The sequence below is a fragment of the Calliphora vicina genome, chromosome 1 (assembly GCF_958450345.1).
Source record: "Calliphora vicina chromosome 1, idCalVici1.1, whole genome shotgun sequence".
Classification (NCBI taxonomy): Eukaryota; Metazoa; Arthropoda; class Insecta; order Diptera; family Calliphoridae; genus Calliphora; species Calliphora vicina.
In genome coordinates, this window is record NC_088780.1 from 103,911,504 (window position 1) to 103,936,288 (window position 24,785).

General features: G+C 28.2%; 2 protein-coding genes across 2 annotated transcripts; both read left to right on the forward strand.

Moving 5' to 3' along the window:
• The first annotated feature begins 224 nt into the window (after nucleotides 1-224).
• On the forward strand, nucleotides 225-19,855 carry LOC135963483 (zinc transporter ZIP13 homolog). The gene is made up of 6 exons (XM_065515349.1): nucleotides 225-714; nucleotides 16,741-17,359; nucleotides 17,441-17,551; nucleotides 18,337-18,747; nucleotides 18,816-18,971; nucleotides 19,063-19,855. Exons 2-6 carry the CDS (start codon nucleotides 17,149-17,151, stop codon nucleotides 19,239-19,241), a joined length of 1,068 nt encoding a protein of 355 aa, XP_065371421.1. The 5' UTR covers nucleotides 225-714; nucleotides 16,741-17,148; the 3' UTR covers nucleotides 19,242-19,855.
• A 1,108-nt stretch (nucleotides 19,856-20,963) lies between these two features.
• On the forward strand, nucleotides 20,964-22,824 carry LOC135963484 (zinc transporter ZIP13 homolog). Its single transcript, XM_065515350.1, has 5 exons — nucleotides 20,964-21,198; nucleotides 21,281-21,391; nucleotides 22,032-22,277; nucleotides 22,345-22,500; nucleotides 22,592-22,824. The coding sequence occupies exons 1-5, from the start codon at nucleotides 20,988-20,990 to the stop codon at nucleotides 22,768-22,770; spliced, it is 903 nt and encodes a 300-aa protein (XP_065371422.1). The 5' UTR covers nucleotides 20,964-20,987; the 3' UTR covers nucleotides 22,771-22,824.
• Nucleotides 22,825-24,785: the final 1,961 nt, after the last annotated feature.

The window sequence follows — 24,785 nt, forward strand, 5'->3', positions numbered from 1 at the left end:
ACAGTATTTTCTGTAAAAAATATTGTGTCTAACAGTATTTTTATAGATGATTTAAAACATAAAGCTAAGCAGGCTAATATGAGAGTTATTAAAATTTTTGTACTTTGAGATTGAATAAAGTACTATATAAACAAATTTCATTTTCCATCCCTGTTATCCCCCATATTGTTGAACACACGGCACTTTTAATAAAATGTTGTGGTTTTTTTTATAAATTCGTTGTTAGGCGAATAACATTAAACACAATCGAATAGAAGTGCGCTAGTATAATTCCAAGAATATATTGTGCAAATAATTGAGAAAACAAAACAATAAGTCAATAAACATTACATAAAATCTAATGAAATGCATGAAAACTTTTAATAGTGAATAATTAAATTGTGAGTTTATCTTGGGTGATTCTGCAACAAAATAATCACTCAGTTTCAGTGTAAACTAGTGAAGAAATATAAAAAAGAAACATAGGTACATGTGAAAAATAACTACGCATTAACAAAAATAAATAAAACAGAAACATACAAATCGTTCAAATAATACTTTTTGTGTATTTGCTTGCTTATTTATATCAAATTTTTTGTTGACAAAGAAATGTAAACAAATTTTCAGTTGATTTTAGCATACATATTTATTTTCGTTTGTATTACTAAAAGAAAACCATTTAATTCGCAGAAGAAAATACAAATTTTGTTTAATTGCAAATTTATGCCAGAACAGGTATGTAAATATATGTAGATGTAAATTTCTTGCTTTTAACATTTCTATATTTCTACTACGTCGCTAATTTTTTTCAACATAGTACTCTTTTATAAATATGTTTACTTAAATCCTAACCAAATATGTTATCATTATTTAATAATTAGTAGACCATTATAAATTCAATTATTTTGACATTTTTTAACCTGCCACTAAAAATACCAATAAGAAATTTTTGTTTTTGTTTATTATTGACATTTCTTTAGTTGTTACGATTCCACCATATTTATTATTGCAGCCATATTTGTTTTGATTTTTGCTTACGGTACATTATTTCTTTTGTTATGAAGATTAATAATCAATTAACTGAATGCTAAAAACCAGAAATCAAAATTAGTCGTACATACATAAATAAAATTCATATTGATAAATATGTTCGTGTTTAAAAGAGAATAACGTGATAATAGTAAAACTCAAGAGTATGAGATTGTTTTTGTGTAAAATATCCCAACAAACACACAACTAAGCGTTAAAAAATTATGTAGATATTTTATTTGATATAATTAAAACTTAACATTTAAATTTGTTCACGTTTGAATTCAATTTTAGGTAAATATGTACTCATTTTGATATCGAATAAGCTTATTAAAAACCAATATAGGGTTTTGTAACGCATTAAATTCTTCAATAAACTGTTTCCCTAATTATCAGTGCCATAAAGCCAGTAATCATATAAGACCGAAATGTTATTAAACCATATTATAGTGGAATTAAAAAGTATTTATGTTCCAAATAATTAATTTGCAATACACAATTGATCTAAATTTTAGAGCCAAGATTTAAGCAAAGATTCAGCAAATCGGAGGTAACGTTTCTCTAGAAAACTGCTATCATTTTATAATTTTATTTTCATACAATTTTTCAATTCCATTTGATGTTAGAAAGAGATATTTCTAAAATTGATATCTTGTTGGATTCTTTTTAAATTAGATTTGAAGGGTTGTATACTACAGAAGTACACTTCCACTCGGAGAACCATAGGATCCATTGTTATACTCTTTAGGAATATAACCCGGTGTGAACTTAAAGAAGAAATTAAATTGTAATGAAAAAATAAGGAAATCAGGTGCCGTTAAAATAATTAAAGTGATAAGATAAGTTAAAGATAATAATGTTTTATTTGATTTTTAAAACTAGTTTTCTGCTCTGAATAATCAAAACTGCAGGCGATTTATAAATTTAGTCAAAATTGTTTCAGTCTAATGAATTAAACAATAAGAAATCAGTTGGAAATGATAAAATTTATATTTTTATAATAAGCTAATTTCCTATTAATGCTTTTGAATTTTTAGTTATAATTTTCAATTAATAATGCTTACTTTCCAGATAATTGGACAGTTTCAGAAATGGTTCAAATTAAAAAGAAAACGAACTCTTGTGACATTAATAATCTAAGTCCTATTTCTTTATTATCGAATTAATGTATACTATTTAAAGAATTTATTCCTGAAAAATACCTATTAAATTTGCAATTCGTGGACGTTCTATCAAAGTTCCAAAATGATATTATTTGCAATTTACGGAAAAGGTGTTGTACTGTGGCTTTTTCACTTTAAAAAATGAAAGGCATTTATCTTCACATAATTAAACTTTTCAAAAGCTGTACATTTAAATGATTCTTTATCTAATTTTGGTCAAGTTTCTTGAGAAGTACATCACGGCACAATTCTGGCACCTCATTTATACAGGTTAAAATATAGTATGCACTATTGATTATATTATATTATTTAGTTTAATCAAACGTTGCGGATTATTTTGTAAATAATATACATAGTTTGGATTAATTATTTTTAAAATGCATTATTTCGATTATACCTACTACAACATGATGCAGTTACTATTTCAAATTCGTAAAGAAAACTGACTCAGAAAACGTTGGTCAAATTAAATATAAATGATTATTGGGATGTTAGGGAACAGTGCTGTTATCGTGGCGATTTAAAAAAATATCTAAAGATAACACAAAATTGACACATTGTGATTTACAATTTAGCTAGATGTCTAATTATCTTTTAATGCTCTTATTTTTTATATAAATTTATTGAAAAATGTGCAGATTTTGACACAACTTAAAATATTGCCATACTATTCGGAAATTTTTTCATACACGATGTTTTTAATACATACATAATAAATAATTACCAAATCTTCAGTTGGTTACTAATTAGCCATAATGAATATTTGTATTGAATTAAAATTAGAAAATGAGCTAACGTTATTTTGAGTACAGTCTTAATTACAAATTTTCAATATTGTTTAAAATTTACATTGCATGTAGCGTTCTAAATCGGGAAAATGTTTATTTAAAACAACAACAAAAAATAACATTTCTAATAGGTCGACTTTAGTTGTTAAATGAATTATTGAGATGATTAACATTAAAATTTCCATGGATATTCATATTTAAAGAAAATAATGATAAAAATATTGGTATAAATTTATTTAAAAAGTTCTCTTTCGAAACGAATTACGCATTTTTTCTAGATTTAACTTAGTCGGAGTTTTTAAATCTATATATGTATACCCTTCTCAGGAAGGTGAAGGGTATAAAAATACAACTTTTTTTTGGATTTTTTTTCCATGTGTTTGTGAGTAAAAGTGTAAAAAAATCAGAGTGTAATTTTCCATTTTTTTGAAATCAATACCCTCAATATGATAAAAAAAAAATTGTAAGCTTTGCTTTTTTACTTTATTTTCGAATAAAATAAAATATACTTCATACTATTTTTGAAAGAACTTTAAAAATTATTAATAGAATATTATGCCATTAATAAAAGCATAGTATAATAGAGTGGAATATAGTTATTTATTAACTTCCAAGCAATTAAATAAAATAATCTTTATTTACATATAGATACCTATTTAAATTCCTTGATTCGTTGAACATTTAAAATGATCGATTTTGCACTCTTAACTGAATTTTTTCTGAAGCTGCACTGTAATCATAATATTATTACAACAAAAACAACAAAGAAAAACAAATTTAGCGATAAGAGAATAAAACAAAAACATGACACATCAAATGAAATTATTGTAGACGATCAAAATAAAAACAAAACCTTTTTGTTGTTATTATTTTTTTGTTTTTAATCACACAAAAATTACTAGGTAAATACAAACATACAAACATACGTACATTTCATAAATATTAGCGAGCACTTGATTTTAATGGCAATTCTATACTACACAACACTCTTCTCTTCACAACGGTAGAGTGCAGAGTGCAAAAATGTCGAACAATGATGGCCGAAGGATTTAAACACAAAAACAATTTACATACTCGTTCGATTTTCTATGTACATATTTCTAACTATGAGTTTAAAATTAAAAAAAAAATAATATTAAACTACAACAAAGATAAATTATTTCAAAAGAAAAATTCACATGTATGTCTTTTCGTATGTATTTATGTTCTCTTCGTTTTAATTAAATACATTTTTTTTTGAATATATTTTCTAGAAAAAGCAAAAAAAATAATAACAAAAAAAGATCATCAACTCAATAGTTTTACAAAAGAATCTTTTTTTTCTTCTGAATTTATTTCACTGCTACTCATTTAATTTTCGAATTTTAGTATTAAACGGTTTTGAAGCTTCGTATTGATAAGATGTCGTTTTGTGTGGATTAACAACATACAGATAATGTTGCCGGTTAAATTAATTTATAAATAAATAAGAAATTAAAACTAATTTGCAAACAATACCTATGAAAAAATGTGTCAAATTTAATAAGGAAATTGAAATCATAAAATAACCTACTAATAATATATTTAAAAACATTAAAAAACGTGCATAAAATATAACAATTTATAATAAAAAATTATTTAATATAGCTAATGCTTTCCTAATACGTCATTGTTTTTTTTGTACAATAGTAAATTAAATAACTAAAACTATTACATTAATTAAAACTGGTTTATTTAACACAACGTTCAGAATAAATTAAAGTTGTAACGTCACTTTATGAAACAAAAGTTGTAAGTAATTTTAATATACATACCTATGTACCTACATATTTTAATTTAAAAAATTTGTGATGTTTGTATACACAACTAAAAAGTGTTATTTTATATGGTCTCAAAAATACATAATATGTATTTCAATATCAACTGTTAATTAATATTAGATTTATCAAGTGAATAAATTTGAAAAAAAAGTGTAAATATCAAATAATGAAAACTGAGATAGGTATAAACCAAAAGAATATACACAAATACAACGATTCCATGATCATTTTTTACAGATATAGTTATGCTGTGGAATGCATAATACAGTTGTACTGTGGCATTCAAATGTGCTAAATCTATTTTTCAAATAACGCTCCTCCGACGAATTGTCTAAGTAGAAAGAATCATCCCAATTGGAACATAAAATCATTTTTAAAATATTTTTATACCCTTCACCTTCGTGAGAAGGGTATATATGTATAAGTTTGTCATTCCGTTTGTAATTTCCACAATATAATTTTTCGACCCTATAAAGTATATATATTCTGAATCCTTATAGATAGCGGAGTCGATTAAGCCATGTCCGTCTGTCTGTTGAAATCAATTTTCTGAAGATCCCAGATATCTTCGATATCCAAATCTTCAATAATTCTGTCAAACATGCTTTCGAGAAGTTTCCTATTTAAAATCAGCAAAATCGGTCCACAAATGGCAGCGGATGTTCGCTGTGGTGGGTCAACGTATTTCCACATATCTTATTAATACTAAATTTCATACCCTTAGGGCCTTTTGTTAGTTTTGGCTCTATCGCACTTAAAATTCAGTTGATGAATAAAATTCAAGTATTTGTCTTAAATAACTGGCCACCACTGTATATCTGGATTAAGCTGGCGACACACGGATGATTTGTGAATCCGATTTGTTCGTGTTCGACGTCTTGTTACTTGTTATTAGGGGTGTGCGCGAACAAAATCAAAAGTAATTGAAAATTTTCTATCACAAAAGACCTTTGCAACGACGTATATAAGACCATAGTAAGTTGGACAAAATCGGTTCAAAATCGGAAAAAATATTTTTTAACCCGAATTTATTTTCACCAAAAAAAAAATTGAAAAAAACAAAAAAATAAATAATTTAAAAAACAAAAAAAATTAAAACAGTTCGAAAAAAAATTTCGTCCTCCTGGCTGTCCATGTAAACCTTGCGCTCAAATTACAGGTTGAAATTTTGAAGATATTTCGATAAAATGACCAAGTCATTGCAACTGACTGTAATCGGTCCATCATTTCACCTAGTCCCCATACAAATGTCCTCCTGAAATTGAGCTTTATTGGTACTAAATGTTTAATTTATAAAGGTATTTCGATCCAAATAAGGTTTATATATACAGAATTAGTCTCATCTAATTTTATGATGATGGGTCCATAATTAGTCATGCTCCGATATAAGGACCGCTTCCGATAATCAATTTAACGTGCATAAATTTTTTAAAAATGTCGGTATAGACATAAAATGCAATAGAAATATCTTTTATGTAGACATAAAACACACACGACCTAATTTCATGGCGATCGGTACATAATTAGTCATGGTCCATTATAAGGCCCTCTTCCAAAAATCATTCACGAAAATAAATTATTGATATTTTAAAAGAAAAAAGTTTTTGTTAATTTACTTAGTGTAGGGTATTATATGGAAGGGGCCAGTCCGACTACACTTTCTTACTTGTTTTGTTATAAAAAATATTGTAACAAACATTTTTTTGGTGAAAAAAATCTAGAATATTTTTCCAGATTTTGGTCCATTGTGGTACGAATTTTTATGGCGTTATCTACGTCGTTGGAAAGGTCTTTGAAGTAACTATTATTGGATAATCCATATTGTCTATGTTAATGGCTATATAATCAAGATATCATGCGTGTGTCAGAAAATACCTGATGTGTGTTATTTTGGGGCTTCGGAAAATTGATTTCAACATACAGACTGGCATGGCTATATTGACTCTGCTAACTATAACGACCCAGAATACAAAAACTTTATGGGTTCACTAATGAAAAACATATTTACTACATGGGATCGCAAATGAAAAATGTAAAAATTACAAACGGAAATTCATCACTGATGATGAAGGGTATAAAAATAGTATAAGAAAATATCTAGATAAACATTAAGTTTTAATTAAACGAATAATATTGTTCAGCATGTGCATAAATTAATTAGATATGAGCTGATTTTTCAAAAGAAAAAAGAATTGTCTGTAATGAAACGCAGAATAACGACTTAGAAATTGATTCTTAGTCGATCAGTATACTTTTATGTGTGTGCTGGAATAATATATTTGGACCTTACAAACATCAACTCTATGGTGGTGGTGTAGGGTATAATGATTGATTCATTATCACAAAAAAATAAAACTAGAAAAGTCTTCAATTGATTTAGTCTTTGTCATAATCATGTTTAAATTATTTAAACAATTGTACATCATCTAGTTGTTGTAATTTATAATCAATTGTATAAATATTTTATTTATATACATGTTACATGTGTAACTATTATTTATTCAAGTTCAATTTATAGTTTACTGCTACATAATTTTGTTGTTTAACTTTTCCGTAAAACTTCTTCCTGTATTTATTTGTATCTTTCATTGAATTGTTTTTCAAAAACAAAGTTGGTTTTTGGTTTGCTGATGTGTCGTGCCCTCGAGTGTTGTTTTATTCTGAAATTCAGCTATAGACCAGTTTCTTCTTTTTCTTCTTCTTGTACAGTCACTTAAGAACCCAATACACTCATTCATCTTGATGGTTTCTTTATTCTTTGTTTATACAAGTGGTGGAGTTTGTGTTTTAAGTAGTGTTTCATAATCTACTATAAATGTTCAGCATTGGCGAATTGAAAGCACTTCAGCTTTGCTGACGTTTTGATATTCGTTAAAAATTATAAATGGAAATTCGACTGAAATTTTAAATTGAGTGATACTTAGATAATTTGGTTACTTCATTGAAAACAAAAAATATTGCCAGCAAACAAACAAATCATTATTTAGTTAAACAAATTTTAATAACAAATAAATTACAAACCCAAAGCAAACCTAAATATACCAACCAGCGAGGAGAATTACTTATGTATATAATTTTTAAAACTTGTTTATCTAATTTGTAACCAAAAAGAGAATAAATTAAAAATACTAATTAATAGCTCAAAATAAGATATGTATTATTATAAATAGATAAAATTGAAACAATAATTGTTTCCTATACAAAAATTGCTGTAAATTAAGCTAGTAATTGACAAACTCAAAGTATGAAATTATAAGCATGACGTTAACTTAGTGTGCAAAAAAACTAAATCCACTTTTTATGAAAGTGTAAAATGGAAACCTTAGCTGGCTTTAAGTCTTCTATAGACATATTCGATATTCAAATACATATGCGGTTTCAAAGAATAATATTAATTTATGTTCAACAAATGTTAATTCCATTTAATCAAAACAACACATGTTAACTCCAGTTAAAAATTGTAAAATTTGACAAATTTTATTAAACTATTTACATGTTACATATTTTTAAAAAATATTGAAAGTTTTTGACTAGAATTTTTTTTATTTCAACTTTAAGTAAATTTCCATTAAGTTTAAGAATAGTATTCATAAAAATATTGGGTATTAATTGTTGAATATGTGCCTAATTTAGGAATACAATTATAATCATTTAAGTACAGAATTATTTAAAATAATTAATTGAATATTAACTATAAATAAAGTCTCATTTAATTAATTATATTTAAATATCAAAAACAAAAATTAGATAATTTAAAAAACGTATTCGTTCTTAATAGATCCAATTGTGCATGAAAAATGCGATATCTGTCACCGAGGAATTAATTAAAAATACCCTAAAATTGTACAAAGTTGAATAACACTAACAATTGCGAGTGATTTTCTTCAATTTACTATACCCTTCACCAGTATGTCATTCCGTTTGTAATTTCTATAAAGTAAATATATATCCTTATAGATAGATCCTTTTTCACCAAAAAAAAATTTTTAAATTTAAAAAAAAAATTTTAATTAAAAAAAAAACAATTCGAAACATTTTTTTCGAAAATGAAAAAACTGCAAAAAAAAATAAATTTTGTTCACCTAAAAATATTTAAAATTTTTATTTTGAAGTATAATTTGGTGAAGGATATATAAAATTCGGAATATAGCTTTCTTACTTGTTTTATTTAATTTAGAAATATGGGAAAATTAATCACAATGAAAAATAGTATTAAATGTAGGCTTAATTTTTCAAATTTAGCTAAAAATAAATTTCGCCAATAAAAAGTTAACTTTCTTCTAATAAAATCTAAGTCAGTTTTCTTTACAATATTTTTTTTTTATCTTTAGCAAAATAAATGCTAAAATTATTCATAATTTTTAGTCAGGGTTAATGACCGAAAACATATGTATTGTTAAAATGAGCATTAATGAATATGAATACGAGTAAATAAATATATTCGCATGATTCAACCCAATAGGAAAAAGCGCAACTCGTGTAGTATAGGAAACAATGAAAGCAGAAGTAAACAAAGAAAATAATTTTGTTTTATTAATAAGTATCAATAAAGTGCATTAAATACCACAAAAACTACCAGATAACACGATTATGTATATCACAATAACATACAGTGGTTTCAATGGATTTTTGAGCACAAAAAATTTAAAAAAAAACAACTAAGAGAGCTATATTCGGCTGTACCGAATCGTATATACCCTTCACCATAATTATACTTTAAAATAAAAATTTTAAATATTTTTAGGTAAACAAAATGTATTTTTTTCCAAAGTTGTTTTTTTTAATTTTTTCGAAAAAAAAAATATTTCGAATTGTTTTTTTAAATTTTTTTTTAATATTTAGCGAAAAAAAACTTTTGGTGAAAAAAAATTCGTGTTAAAATTTTTTTTCCGATTTTGACCCTTTGTAGGTGCAAATTACTATAGTCTTATATACGTCGTTGCAAAGGTCTTTTAAATATCTATCATTAGATATCCATATTGTCCAGATATAGGTCAAAAATCGAGCTTGTCCGATTTTCTCGATTTTAAATAGCAACCGAGCCGGAAGAATTCTGGAGATGTTGATGTATGAATCGTGTATGTAAGTTATTTGGGGGCTTCGGAAAGTTGATTTCAACAGACGGACAGACATACGGACATGGCTTAATCGACTCCGCTATCTATAAGGATCCAGAATATATATACTTTATAGAATCGGAAAATTATATTGTGGAAATTACATACGGAGTGACAAACTTATATACATCTACCCTTCTCACGAAGGTGAAGGGTATAAAAACACAAAAAAACGACAGCTTTAAAACCAAAAAGTCTGAGTGATGTACATTTCAAAACTGTTTTTAAACCAGAGCTTCGATTTTCATTCAATGGTATGTTTGTTGTCATTATTCCGAATTTTTGATGTTGCATATTGTAACGTGCAGTTACAAAAGTCAATACATCAAAATAACATAATTAATACTAATACAATATGTATTAGTATATTATTGTCAATAATTCCTAAACAGTTTATATGAATTCTAATTTGTTGTCAATAATTCCCAAACAGTATATGTGAATTCTAATATAAGACATCTAAGAAAACAGGAACAGGGAGCGAGAATTGAAGTTCCGATCTACTTATACTTTGCGCCCGGGTAAACAAAGCATAATTAGACGAGAGCTAAATTCTTACTTCGTATTAATACCGTAGTTAAAATCTGTAGTTAGCCGACTGAGAGCCGAAGCATTTATCTCGTCGGATTGTACTCATTAGCTAGTCGTAGCCAACAAGTTGTAGTTAACCGATGAGAGCTGAAGAATTTATCTCATGAGATTGCATCCATAAGCTGTATTTACGAATAATTAGTCGTTAGCCGACCGAGAGCCGAAGCATTTATCTCGTCGGATCGTACTCATTAGCTAGTCGTAGCCAATAAGTTGTAATTAGCCGATGAGAGCTGAAGAATTTATCTCATCGGATTGCATCCATAAGCTGTATTTACGAATAATTTGTCGTTAGCCGACCGAGAGCCGAAGCATTTATCTCGTCGGATTGTACTCATTAGCTAGTCGTAGCCAATAAGTTGTAGTTAGCCGATGAGAGCTGAAGAATTTATCTCATCGGATTGCATCCATAAGCTGTATTTACGAATAATTTGTCGATAGCCGACCGAGAGCCGAAGCATTTATCTCGTCGGATTCTCTATTAGAAGTTTCACCCATTAACAAACATATTCCAAAGATCCAAGACAGCTCTGTGGTAAACATTTCAAAGGAAGCAGACCTTTGAAGAACCTGGACAGACTAAGCATACCCCGGCTGGAAACAAAAACTGCATCACAATATTTTAAAAATGTTTAAATTTAATAAAAACTTTTTGTATGTTTTGTTTTCTTCTTGTTGATTCTGTTTTTTAGTTACAAATTGAACGAATAACATGAAACAGTGACCATTTAGGAGCATTTCGACTACCATCTCTGCTGTAACGTTTATTTAAAATACTAAAATTATCCCAAAAACCAATTTAGGACCCACAACAAATGAAAAGAAATAGAAAAAAATGATTCTAAATTCAATTTTCAAAATCTCTTAACTATTCCATTGAAGCATTCATTGCCAATTCATTTATAGCCTTCAAACGTATTGAACTTATACATTTAAGCTTAATAATATTTAAATAAATTGAATTAAACTTTATCTTTTAACTATTCCATTAAAGGATTCATTGCGAATTAATTTAAAGCGTTAATTCCTTAGTACTTCAAACATTTTCAAACATAGAATTAATATCTTATAGAATCATTCAAGTTTTCATTGAATAAACAAATATTTGGGGGATTCAAACTGTCTCCTATTAGTTCGTATTGTCATAATGTCATAAAATATTTTTTTAGTTTAAATAAATTTTTGTTGGGTTTCAAACAAAAATGTTATAAACTAATAAGACTTAGAACTATGTTTATTGGTTTGTCATAAAATAACACTTTTTTGTTTGCAGCACAACAAGAATTTGTTTAAACTAAAAACATATTTTACGACATTATGACAATACGACCTAATAGCAGACCGTTTGAATCCCCCAATTATGTTTATTCAATTTGCATTAGATTTTAATTAAAAAGTTGAACCATTAAAATTGTATTTAAGTATGAAACAAGTAAGAGAGCTATATTCGGCTGTTCCAAATCATATATATGCTCCCATATCTTCCGAAAATCATTCACGAAAATAAATTATGTTAAAAATTAACACAAAAAAGAAAATTTTTTCATTCGAAACATCAATACATGACAATAACATTTTAAAATAATTTCGGGCATATGGAAACAGTGCCTGGTTTTCACGAAACGCATTCTGGACGTACAATTTTTTGCCACTTTTTCGAACAATGCTGACCGTTTATCAGCATAAACCAGTGACTTCACGTGACCGCATAGGAAATAATCGGGAGATGTCAAATCTCACGACCTTAAAGGCAAATTGACTGGTCCATTTCTCGAAATCAAGTTATCGCCAAATTTGGATCGCAATGAATCTCGCCCGGATCAATGTCATCCATATTTTCAAACAAAAAATCATTGATCATGGTGCGATAATGATCTCCATTGACCGTAACCCGAGCACCGGCTTCATTTTTGAAGAAATAAGGTCCGATGAAGCCACCGCAGCAAACGGTTCATTCTGCTGGATTGTAATGGAGTCTGTAAGGTATGTTGTGGATTGGACAATTTTGTTTATTAACAAACCCGTTAAGCCAAGAATGGTCCTCATTGCTGAACACATTTTTTGCGATATAACCGTCGTCTATAAGTTGCGCGAATCGATGACTGTTTTTCAAAGTAAATATGAATAATTTTGTAGCGTAGTTCAAATGTCAATCTATTTATGATGATTTGCCAGAGTATACTGATCATAAATGTCAAAAAGTTAGCGAGTATGACAGTTCGTTTGACAGTTAACCTTTTCGTAAATTCTATTGGGCTTAAAAATCTCCCTTTATAAAGAAAATTGTTTTCCCCAAAAAAATTATACAATCAACCATAGACAACAACTAGATAGGTAACTGAGAGCCAAAAACCTAAGTCTGTTGTCAAAAACCTAATTCATGAGAATGTATTGCATGTATTTTGTTATTGTATCACCCGTATGTGTGAAAAGAGAGTAATTTTTCCATATATATTACTCTTTCCTTCCGTTCTATGTGTTTATTCTATGCAATCAACAATATTTTTTTCTCACAAAAATTTGTTCATCTAATACAGTTTGGACCTCTTTCACATTAGGTAATTTAGTTGCGCAAGTCTCTTGTGGATGCCAGAGGTAATGTCGGGTTAAGGAGAACAAAATTTTGCATGCTGTTTTATTGTTGGGAAAGAGACTTGCGCAACTAAATTGCCTAGTGTGAAAGGGGTCTTGTTTCTTGTTAAAAATATCTAAAATTTATATAAAACAATTAATTTGAAATACAGTCAAACCACTATATAATAATGGGTGACTATACCTAAAACCACAAAATTGTGAATCTAACAACAATTTTTTACATACATATATTTGTTGTTTCTCTTCTTATCACAATAACAACAGTAACAATGACAACAAACAAATATTGTTTGTATTTTTCATTTAAAAATAAACATTCAAGTTTTGAAAACTTGCACTGATTTTTATAACACTCAGCCATAAATGTATTAATAAGCTATAATTTAATCTCATTCACACTTGTAAAATTTCACAAACAAATTCATTTTATTACCATGTGAAAAATACTTTAAAAAAATAATAATAAAACAATATTTAAATGAAAAATAACTTTCCTCCACACTCTGCTGCTTTTTGTGGTGTTTGGTGATCAATCAATCAATTGAAAAGAAATATTAAAATGATTAACTTGTTGGAACTCGTAATTCGCAGATTCAAGTTGGTAAATGTCAACTAAATAAATGCTTTTCTAGCTCACACTTTCCCTCATTTTAAGTTGGTCCTGCCTGTCATTTTAGGGGGAATTTACATACAAACTCTACAGACAGATAGTAGTAGTACTTAAATGGGGGCTTATAATTTCTTTCCGACTTCAGTAGTCTGTTGATGGGGGCATATCTTATCATGAAAATATTTGCTCATATTTCTCCTAAGGTTTTTTTTTGTGATTTTATTTTTATAAATAAATTGTTTTTTTTTTCGTTTTATTCACCACAATTTTACTTGTAGACACTTGTCTTTCTGTCTGTAGTATATGTTTAACAATATCGAATTGAAGTTTCTATAAACCATTTAGCAATATTTTAATTCAGTTAATATTTACACTTCGTGCGGTTTGTGTTGGTAGTAAAATTAATAATATGTATATATAATTTGTTATTATGTATTTTAAATGCATTAATTTTTTGCAAATTTAATTTCCTTTTTAATTTTTCTCAATTCATTTGTGTTTTTAACTTTAACATACTTGTTGTGTACACCAGACCAGATTTTTTACTATAGACTGTATTACTCGCTTTCCTTGAGAATTTACATCATTCTCGTGCAGTTGGGTGCGAGTGCGCGCTACAAATAAAACAAATCTTTAATGTCGTTTTGATCTTGAAATATGTTTTAAAAACAAAAATAAAATCAGTTATATTTATTTTTAGTGGTTGTTGTTTTTTGTAACATTATTTTTATCTTAAGTAAATTCAAAATTGTGTCAAATACAAGTAAACGTTATTTTGTCTGCTGGTTGAAATGAAATTTTTTAAATGTACATATTTGAAATGTTGTAAATTGAATTAATGTGAAAATACTAAAATTATGTATTTGTTATTTAAATACGTTTAAAATGAAAATGTATTTAACTAAAAAAGTTTTCACACTCATAAATATTCAAAGGATTTCAATAAGCCAACAAGTGATTTAAATAATATAATGCTTGGAATATATCATTTGACTATTTAGCACTAGGGTTCCTCATTTCCCGAACTTTATCCATTCCCGGGAATTTTTTAATACTAAATTAAGTCAAAAATCAGTAGTTGTTTTAAAATAATCAGTCAAAATTTAATAACACAGTGATACAAAAGTGAACAATTGTTTTCTCGATCATTTCGTTTTAATGACAATTTATAACTTCAAAACATCATAAATATTTTCATTTGAAACTAATTTTAAAGTTGTTTCTTTTGTTTAAAGATATAAGCATAGAGACGAGAAACTCCGTTTTGTAAAACAAAAATAAAACAAATCATATGTCTGATACAAAAACAAAATACATTGACTAACATGTATTTTGTTGTTGAAAGAGTTAGGTTTTTGACAACAAACTTAGGTTTTTGACAATTATTTCTCGTCTCTATGTTACCCTAGGATATAAGTTTTGTCTTTAAAAAAGAAAATGATTAGAGCATCCTGCTCCCCAACTAAAGCAAAATACTGTAGGCTATGAAATCGAAAAATCTATTATCACACAAATTAGTGTTCATATGAATTGAAAACAAGTAAGAGAACAAGTAAAATTTTTTTGAATTGTTATTTAAATTTTTTTTTTTTTTTGTTTTTTAAATTTAAATCTTTTTTTTTAAAAAATTCAAATTTTTTTTTTAAATTTAAAAAAATATGTTTTTATTTTTAAATTTTTTTTGGTGAAAAAAAAAATTCGGGTTAAATTTTTTTCCGATTTTGACCCATTTAGGTCCAACTTACTATGGTCTTATATACGTCGTTGCAAAGGTCTTTGAAATATTAATGACTTAGTAGTCCAGATATACATAGGTCAAAAATCAAGGTTGTCCTGGTTTTTTCCCCATATCTCAGCCATTTGTGACAGAATTATTGAAGATTTGGATCCCGAAGATATCTGGGGTCTTCAGAAAATTGATTTCAACAAACAGACGGACATGGCTTAATCGACTTCGCTATCTATAATGATCCAGAATATATGTATATACTTTATAGGGACGGAAAATTATATTGTAGAAATTATAAACGGAATGACAAACTTATATATACCCTTCTCACTAAGATAAAGGGAGGATGGGGATTTTTAGCTTTCATTTTGTAACATTTGCACAATATAAATTTATTCAAAGTATTGGCCATTGTTAGCTATGACCTTTTCCCATGTTTCTGGCAACATATGGATTCCGAGCCAAAAGAACTCATATTTTTCGACCAAGAACGAATCAAGCCAATTTCGGATATTCTGTTCCAAAGTGAAGCGTATCCCAGAGAGAGCGTTTTGCATCGATCGAAACAAATCGATTGCGTTCAGTACAGATGCCCTGTGATGGTCTGGTCAGATTTCAGCAGCTCATAATAGATATGACGCTTTGGGTTATTGTAATGGATACATTTTTCATAACAAGTAATGATTCGGCGCAAAAATTATTTTTTTATAGCCTTGAAGCATTATTTCGAACATGCAAAATCGTCTTTCAAGGTCTCTTAGTTTAAATTCGTATGGTATCCAAACAGTTTTTGAGTTTATTCTATAAATTGTTTAATAATAGACTAGTAGCAGACATGATTTATAATTACATAGTAGGTCTATATATGTATCTGTCTATATTTGTACCTATCTGAATTGTTGTCGTGTAACGTCCTTATAACTAAAACCGTGAACTTGAATTACAAGTAAAATAATAAAGTGTGTTGGTTTTGTTTTAATTCCAATAGAATTTCATTTTCACGTTTCTTTATTTAATTTTGTTGTTTACAACTGGTCAGGTATTTTTTATCTTATCTTATGATATTAAAGCCCCCAATATTACTAATAGACAAATTGACGCAATGGCCATAGTTGACCCCTTTGTAGTTGAATGGCTAAAAAGTATTTACATTTCAAAACTAAATGACATACAAATTAAGATAAAAAAATAAAAAATTATTATTAAAAATATTTATAAATGTTGCTATGGTGTTTTATGCAACTAAAATAAACAGACGCCTATAGATTTAGTTATAACTACAAAATATTGAAAATTAATTTAATAAAATTATGAAATTATTTATTCCTTTTTCGTTACAGATTAGCCATTGTGTGTGCAAGATTCCCCTCTAGAAGTAAACCATTTTGAATAATACAAAAATTATTTGTATTACTAATTTTTAATTTAAAAAAAAAAATCAAAATTTGGATTTCTCCCGGCTTTCGCAGAGCAACATATTAAACTAAACAGCAGTCAGTACAATTTGGATATTTTCCCCAACTTTCGAAGAGCTGTCACACAAAGAATTTAATATCATTATAAAAACACATCAGCTACATTGTGATAGTACCTTGCATAGTAAGGTATTTTCCCGGCTTTCGAAAAGCAATAACACATAAAGAATTTAAGTTCATCTTGGTTTTTTTACATAAAAACCTATCAGCTCCATTGTGATATTATTAGTTTAAGTTTAACTAAAGCGACAACAAGATCAACAGCATTTCAAAATGAATTCCACAGCAGGATTTTTTGATGATCATATTGTTATGTTATATACTCATTTGGTCAATCAATATGTGCCCGAATATATTAAGGGTCTCGAATATACTCCCTGGGTATTTTCACTGCTGGGTTCAGTGGTTATAGGTTTAAGTGGCATACTGCCATTGCTTATAATACCAACAGATGAGAAATTAAACAAACAAGGATACAAAGATCGTAAGTTATTTGTGTAAATTGAGGTGCAAAATTTATTGTTTTAATTACATAAATATACAATTTTATTGTTTGTTCTTCTAGCTGGTGAATCAAAGTTCCTAAAAGTTTTACTTAGTTTTGCTGTGGGCGGTCTTTTGGGTGATGTTTTTCTGCATTTATTACCGGAGGCCTGGGAAGGTGACAATGAAAAATGTAAGTCAACTTTAACATACATATTTATATCGTTGGCGCTTACATGCTAACTGCAGTTAAAATTTTCATATTTATCATCTCATTAAATCAGCGTTGGAGTGATTGTGTAATTCGATTCGAAGGAATATCATTTGAATTTGTATTTGGAATTTATGTACTATTGTATTATTTATATAAAAAAATGTCAGAGGCTTTTATTTGATTGGAATTCATTCACTGTTGAATTAATTAATAATTTATAACGAAATTCATTCAATCTTGGAATGTTAAAATTTTTATTAATTCAAATCTAATCCAAATTGAATTAAACAATTTTTTTCTTCATTCAGATTTTTTTTTTTACTTTTCTTTTAATCATTTACAACATTATTTAAAAAAAGTTGTTTAATCCTTTAATAGATTTGAATTGAAGAAAAATTTAGTTGCCCAAGTCTGTTTTTAATTTTTAAAAACATGAATGAAAAAACAAAACAACGCGAGACTTGCGCAACTAATTGCCTAATGTGAAAGGGATCTAAGTTCAATTAAATACCTTTGAAATACTAAGGAATTATGCCAGAAAAATAATTCCTAATGAATTCTTTAAGGTAATAGTTAAGAGTAAAAAATGAAATTGGTTTGGAAAATTAAATTAAGAATTAATTCTTTCGAAACTTTGAAACTATTTTTCATAAAGAAAGGTATATCATTTTGGCAGTTCAACAAGTTGTTTTTAATTTGATAAATTTTTATCACATACGTTTATTTTAAGATTTTTAACCCAGTTTTATTTTTATTTTTCTTAGCAACTTCATCTGGTCATCCCTCCCTAAACTCTGGCCTTTGGGTTCTATCGGGTATATTAATTTTCACAATAGTGGAGAAAATTTTCTCCGGCTATGCCAATGCCGATGAGGAAAATCCTCAACCGAAATGTGTAGAAATTGCAAATTGTTTAATGCGTCGCACTGGTGGTAAAATATTGGAAGGACAAACGTCCGAAGGCTGTGGCGGTAAAGGTTGTGACATTGAAGATGTACCCAACGGTTGTTTTTTGCGCGAACGTGAGCAAAAAACTAAAGATCAGCCAAAAAAGGTGGCTGGTTATTTGAATCTTATGGCAAATTCTATAGATAATTTTACGCATGGTTTGGCAGTGGCTGGTTCATTTTTGGTCTCATTTCGTCATGGAGTTTTGGCTACATTTGCCATATTGTGTAAGTATAACAAAAACAATAATTTTATTTATATTTTTTTAAAAAAAAAAAACTTTTCATTATTTTAGTGCATGAAATTCCCCATGAAGTTGGTGATTTTGCAATTTTATTACGTTCCGGCTTCAGTCGATGGGATGCAGCACGCGCTCAATTGTTAACAGCTAGTGCTGGTCTTTTGGGTGCTTTAGTAGCTATTGGTGGTTCTGGTGTTACTTCTGCCATGGGTAAATATTTTTGTTTATATTTTGATTTTGAAATACATAATTTAAAAACTCTCTAATAATGTGCACATATTTTTATTATTATTTTTTTTAGAGGCTCGTACCTCCTGGATTATGCCATTTACCGCTGGTGGCTTTTTACACATAGCACTGGTTACAGTATTACCGGATTTATTGCAAGAAAACAATCGCCTTGAATCGATTAAACAATTCTTGGCTTTGATAGCCGGCATAGCCGTAATGGCCGTGATGACCATACTCTTCGAACACTAAAACTTACAAACATTTAAACAAAATAACCAGAAACATGAAATTTAAACTATAATAATGATTTAGTGTTAATAAGCTTTTTACCAAATTAAAAATTAGTTTATGACAAACAAAAAATATATATAAAAAAAAGTACAAACTTTTGCTCTACAATCGGAAATTTCATCGTGTTGTATTTTCTTAATTTTTTATTTGGTATTTCGCTTTTCCATTTACAATATTCATCTTTAAAAAATAAAAATTGTGTAAATTATTCTTTATACATACATGTATTTATAGAATTAGCTAGTGCGTATGACTACTACGAAATATATAAAATATTTTTTTTTAGATTTTTTCTTGTTAATTAGTTGTTAAAAGAAAGAAACTATTCATATTTGAATACATACAATTAAACAAAAAAAAAAATAGTTGTTGAAATAAATTTATTTTCTATTATTTAATTAATTATGTATAATATAAACTAAACATTTTTACAAAAGCCATAAATTATTATAAATCGAAATTTTCATTAATTATTTTCTTTTCTTTTAATTTTACTTTTTTAGTTACATAGGTATGTTATTTATAAATAAAAGAATTTTTTTGTGTGATATACAAAAATTAAAATAAAACAACTTAAGCATATTAATTTTAATCTTTTTTCACAAACAAGTCATAGTTCAAAATTACGATAGCGAAAACGATATCGGTAGTCCAACCACCACTTTAACACAGATGATATAATTTCTCTTTTTTTTTTATTGGAGTTATGTATAACCTAAAACTATTTTTTTTTTAAAGGAACTATTAAAGGTCCCTTGGACAATAAAATATATCGGACCACATAATTGACGACTATGTATTTGTCGACTTGACGTGCGACCATCGTAAAATTGTTTACTAATTAACAAATAAACTGAAGCATCATACAAATATTAATAATTCGGCATTGTTTTTGTTTTATTTGGGGTATTCACACGGTCTACTATTTGGTCATAATGTCCTAATATATTATGATACTTTAAAAAAATTTGTTTCAAACAAAAAAGTTCGAAGCTAATAAGCATAGAGACGAGACACTCCTTCCTATTTGTCAAACAAAATTACAACAAATAATATTTTTGATACAACAATAAAATACATTGACTAGCACGTATTTTGTTGTTGCAAGAGTTAGGCTTTTGACAATTATGTCTCGTCTCTATGTTACCCTATGCTAATAAGACTATTTGAACTATGTTTATTGTTTTGTCATAAAATAATATTTTTTTTTTTTTTTTAAACACAACAACAACTATTATAATATATTAGGACATTATGACAATATGACTAATAGCAGACCGCGTGAATACCCCAATTATATTTTATATTTTTGTATTTCATATTTAATGAAATGAAATTACATACGGAGTGACAAACTTATATACATACATATACCCTTGCCACTCATGGTGAAGGTTATACAAAATTTGGATGTTTCCCGAATTTCGAAGATCTGTAACACATAGAATTTAATAACAAGATAAAAACACATCAGCTACATTGTGATATCACCTTGATAGTAAGTTCTTTTCCCGGCTTTCGAAAAGCAATAATACAATGATATCACCTTGTACTTAAGGCCTTTTCCCGGCTTTCAAAAAGTAATAATACACAAAGAACTAAAGTTTATCTTAGTTTTATTTTATATAAAAACGCTTTACATCCATTGTGATATTATTAGTCTATGTTTAACTACAGCGACAACAAGATCAACAGCATTTCAAAATGAATTCCACAGCAGGATTTTTTTATGATCATATTGTTATGTTATATACTCATTTGGTTAACCAATGTGTGCCCGAATACTTTAAGGATTTCGAATATACCCCCTGGGTATTTTCACTGCTGGGTTCAGTAGTTATAGGTTTAAGTGGCATACTGCCACTGCTTATAATACCAACAGATGAGAAATTAAACAAACAAGGATACAAAGATCGTAAGTTATTTGTGTAAATTGATGTGCAAGATTAATTGTTTCATGTATTAAAATATACATATTTTATTGTTTGTTCTTCTAGCTGGTGAATCAAAGTTCCTAAGAGTTTTACTTAGCTTTGCTGTGGGCGGTCTTTTGGGTGATGTTTTTCTGCATTTATTACCGGAGGCCTGGAAAGGTGACAATGAAAAATGTAAGTCCACTATACAATATACATATTTTTATCGTATGCTTTTTACATGGAATATGAAAACATTTTCTTTAGAATTACACAATATTCAGAGGGGTTATTATGTAATTCGATTCGAATCGAAACACTTTCGAAATACAATGTATAAAGCATACAAATTCGAACGAATTTCTTTTCGAAAGGAGTTACATAATAACCCCCCAGGTATGTGATGAAAAACGATTTAGATGCAAAAACGATTTGAAAACGACAAAAGGTGTTTGAATAGTTTTGTCATATTAGTTTCAAATTCGAATTTGTTTAAAAGGGAATTTAAGGTAAACAAATGGAGAGTTGTTTATTTTGTTGATTTTGGTTATAAAAATGATACGGAATGAACAAAAATTTAATATGAAATCAATCGAAATTCATTACACCTAAATCGTTTTTGAAATTGATTTCAGTTTTGAAAACGATAGTTTTTCATCACATGCCTGATTATTAAATGTTATTGTAATATGGAAATTTTTTTATTTATTTAATTTTAACCAAAAACAAATAAAAGAGAGATCGAGAATATTATATATCAAATTTTAATTTTAAAATTTTTTGCCGAATTTGTCCCGATTTTAGATTAATAATAATTCGATTCGATTATTTTTAGCAACTTCGTCTGGTGATTACACCCTAAACTCTGGCCTTTGGGTTCTTTCGGGTATATTAATTTTCACAATAGTCGAGAAAATTTTCTCCGGCTATACCAATGCCGATGAAGATCAGCCAAAGAAGGTGACTGGTTATTTGAATCTTGTTGCAAATTCCATAGATAATTTTACGCATGGCTTGGCAGTGGCTGGTCCATTTTTGGTCTCATTTCGTCATGGAGTTTTTGCTACATTTGCCATATTGTGTAAGTATAACAAATACAATAATTTAATTTATTTTTTTAAAAAAAAAAAAACTTTTCAATATTTTAGTGCATGAAATTCCCCATGAAGTTGGTGATTTTGCAATTTTATTACGTTCCGGCTTCAGTCGATCGGATGCAGCATGGGATCAATTGTTAACAGCTAGTGCTGGTCTTTTGGGTGCTTTAGTAGCTATTGGTGGTTCTGGTATTACTTCTGCCATGGGTAAATATTTTTGTTTATATTTTGATTTTGAAATACATAATTAAAAAACTCTCTAATAATGTGCACATATTTTTGTTATTTTCTTTTTTAGAAGCTCGTACCTCCTGGATTATGCCATTTACCGCTGGTGGATTTTTACACATAGCACTGGTTACAGTATTACCGGATTTATTGCAAGAAAACAATCGCCTTGAATCGATTAAACAATTCTTGGCTTTGATAGCCGGCATAGCCGTAATGGCCGTGATGACCATACTCTTCGAACACTAAAACTTACAAACATTTAAACAAAATAACTAGAAATTTAAACTATAATAATGATTTAGTGTTAATAAACTTTTTACCAAATTAAAAATTAGTTTATGACAAAAAAAAATATATCGCACTCGTTCAACAATACTGTAACGGAGTTCACTATTAAGTGCGAATGGTTTTGCATCATTGAAAATGCAAAATTGTATAGGTTTTTGTGAGTATTTTGTTTTGGATTACTGTAAAATTTTGCATTTGCAATGATGCAAGACCATTCGCACTTAATAGTGAACTCCGCTTGTATTAACTCAAAAACTTTTAAGCGTTCAGGAGAGACAAAAAAAAGTTTGTGGTTACATTTTAAGATAATTTGAAAGTCCGAATACATCACAGTAAGCATTTGAAAATCTTATATATAAATAGGCCACACGTTCTTTTGTGGTACACTTTAAGTATGTTATTGTCCACCAATATTGATGAAACATATATGGTTTAAAAGGGTTTTTTTCTCTAGATGTGCACAATTTTTGTCCATGAAAGTGGTAAAAAGTGTTTTAAAAGTGGTCAAATTTCGGCCACCAGGCGATCCTAGTATATTTAAATAGTTTTTCTTTTAGATTTTGGAAAAAAAATCTATGTTTTGTTCTTATTTATTTGCAAATAAAATATCTAAATTTGTACTGCATACTTTAGGGGCTTTTTTATTACAGTTGACTGGACTCAAAAAAGCCGGTTTTAGCCGTATTTTTTCTTTACAAACCATCTACTGAAAATTTCGAATCGAATAAAAAAAAATCAGACAAATCGCTCCAGCCGTTCTCACGTGATGACATTACATACATGGACCATTTCATTTTTATATATATAGATTACTTAAATCAAAATAATACCTTTTTTATGAAAATATACGATGTATTTCTATTTCAACTTTTGTATTAACTCAAAATAATACCTTTTTGTTGATATAAAGGTAGTCACTAAATTATCACGTAAATGTGAAACTACTCAAAGACCAGCATAATTTTTGACTCCATTTTAAAGCCAAAGATATTGTCTTTAAAATGGTGTTAATAAAATTGTTTACTTCCAAAAGGTTAAAGGTCACTATACGGAGTATATATTTCAATGTAAACAATATCAAAGATCGCGGTGTTAAAAATTAATAAAGAACGCGGTATGAAAACACCTAAACTCTTTACTATATTCGTGCAAAAAAATTCGATGGAGACTCGATTAGTTCAGGAGTTATAAAGAAAAACATTATTAAAAGTACGTTTTTTCATATAAATTCATATAAAAATTTAAGAACCTGTGTTTTACCATATAAATTGAAATTGATTCAACTGTGTTCTGTTTTTTATTGAAAATTTTCAATTACTTGTGATTTTGTGCGCGTACAGCCCCATTAACAAGTCGAACACGAACAAATCGCATTCACAAATCACCAGTGTGTGGGCAGCTTAATATAAACCCTAGTCAAATGCTGAGTACTGTTAAATTACAGTCTGAAATTAAAATGTTAACATCCCAACATTTCTCTTTTAAACAACATATGTTTTTCATGCACTAATGATTGATAACTTATTGTTGTTGAACTGGTAGTATAAAATCCAAACAAAATTATTTATAACAACAAATCCGAATATTTAAATTTTATTTTAACTTACGACAATGGGACGCCATCCAAACAATAAAGTTTGGGAATATTTTGATTATATTTCCGATGCTGTGGCTCAATGTCGTGAATGTAACGCGACTATCCTAACGCCAACCAACAAGCGACATAATATGGTAAGACACTTATTTGATTTGCACGGCATTAACACATATACGTCTGGACCGAAAGTGGGCCTGATTGGAAAACCAGCTAGTACTAAAAAAGGACAAAGAAACCTAAAGAAATATATAAAGAAAGCTACTCAGTCCTATATTATACGTGAGGGAAATGACATGAAGACAGAAACATGTTATGAATCGAATGATGATGAATCGCTGAATAACAACCAACAATATGCCTCGGAAGATGATAGTGT

What these genes read in the sequence shown, in the direction of transcription:
- LOC135963483 (XM_065515349.1), top strand. Translation starts at nt 17,149, where the DNA reads ATGAATTCCACAGCAGGATTTTTTGATGATCATATTGTTATGTTATAT. An exon ending in GGAAGGTGACAATGAAAAAT is followed by an intron (nt 17,552 to 18,336) that starts GTAAGTCAACTT and finishes TATTTTTCTTAG; the next exon opens with CAACTTCATCTGGTCATCCC. An exon ending in TGGTGTTACTTCTGCCATGG is followed by an intron (nt 18,972 to 19,062) that starts GTAAATATTTTT and finishes TATTTTTTTTAG; the next exon opens with AGGCTCGTACCTCCTGGATT.
- LOC135963484 (XM_065515350.1), top strand. Translation starts at nt 20,988, where the DNA reads ATGAATTCCACAGCAGGATTTTTTTATGATCATATTGTTATGTTATAT. An exon ending in TGCTACATTTGCCATATTGT is followed by an intron (nt 22,278 to 22,344) that starts GTAAGTATAACA and finishes TCAATATTTTAG; the next exon opens with TGCATGAAATTCCCCATGAA. An exon ending in TGGTATTACTTCTGCCATGG is followed by an intron (nt 22,501 to 22,591) that starts GTAAATATTTTT and finishes TTTCTTTTTTAG; the next exon opens with AAGCTCGTACCTCCTGGATT.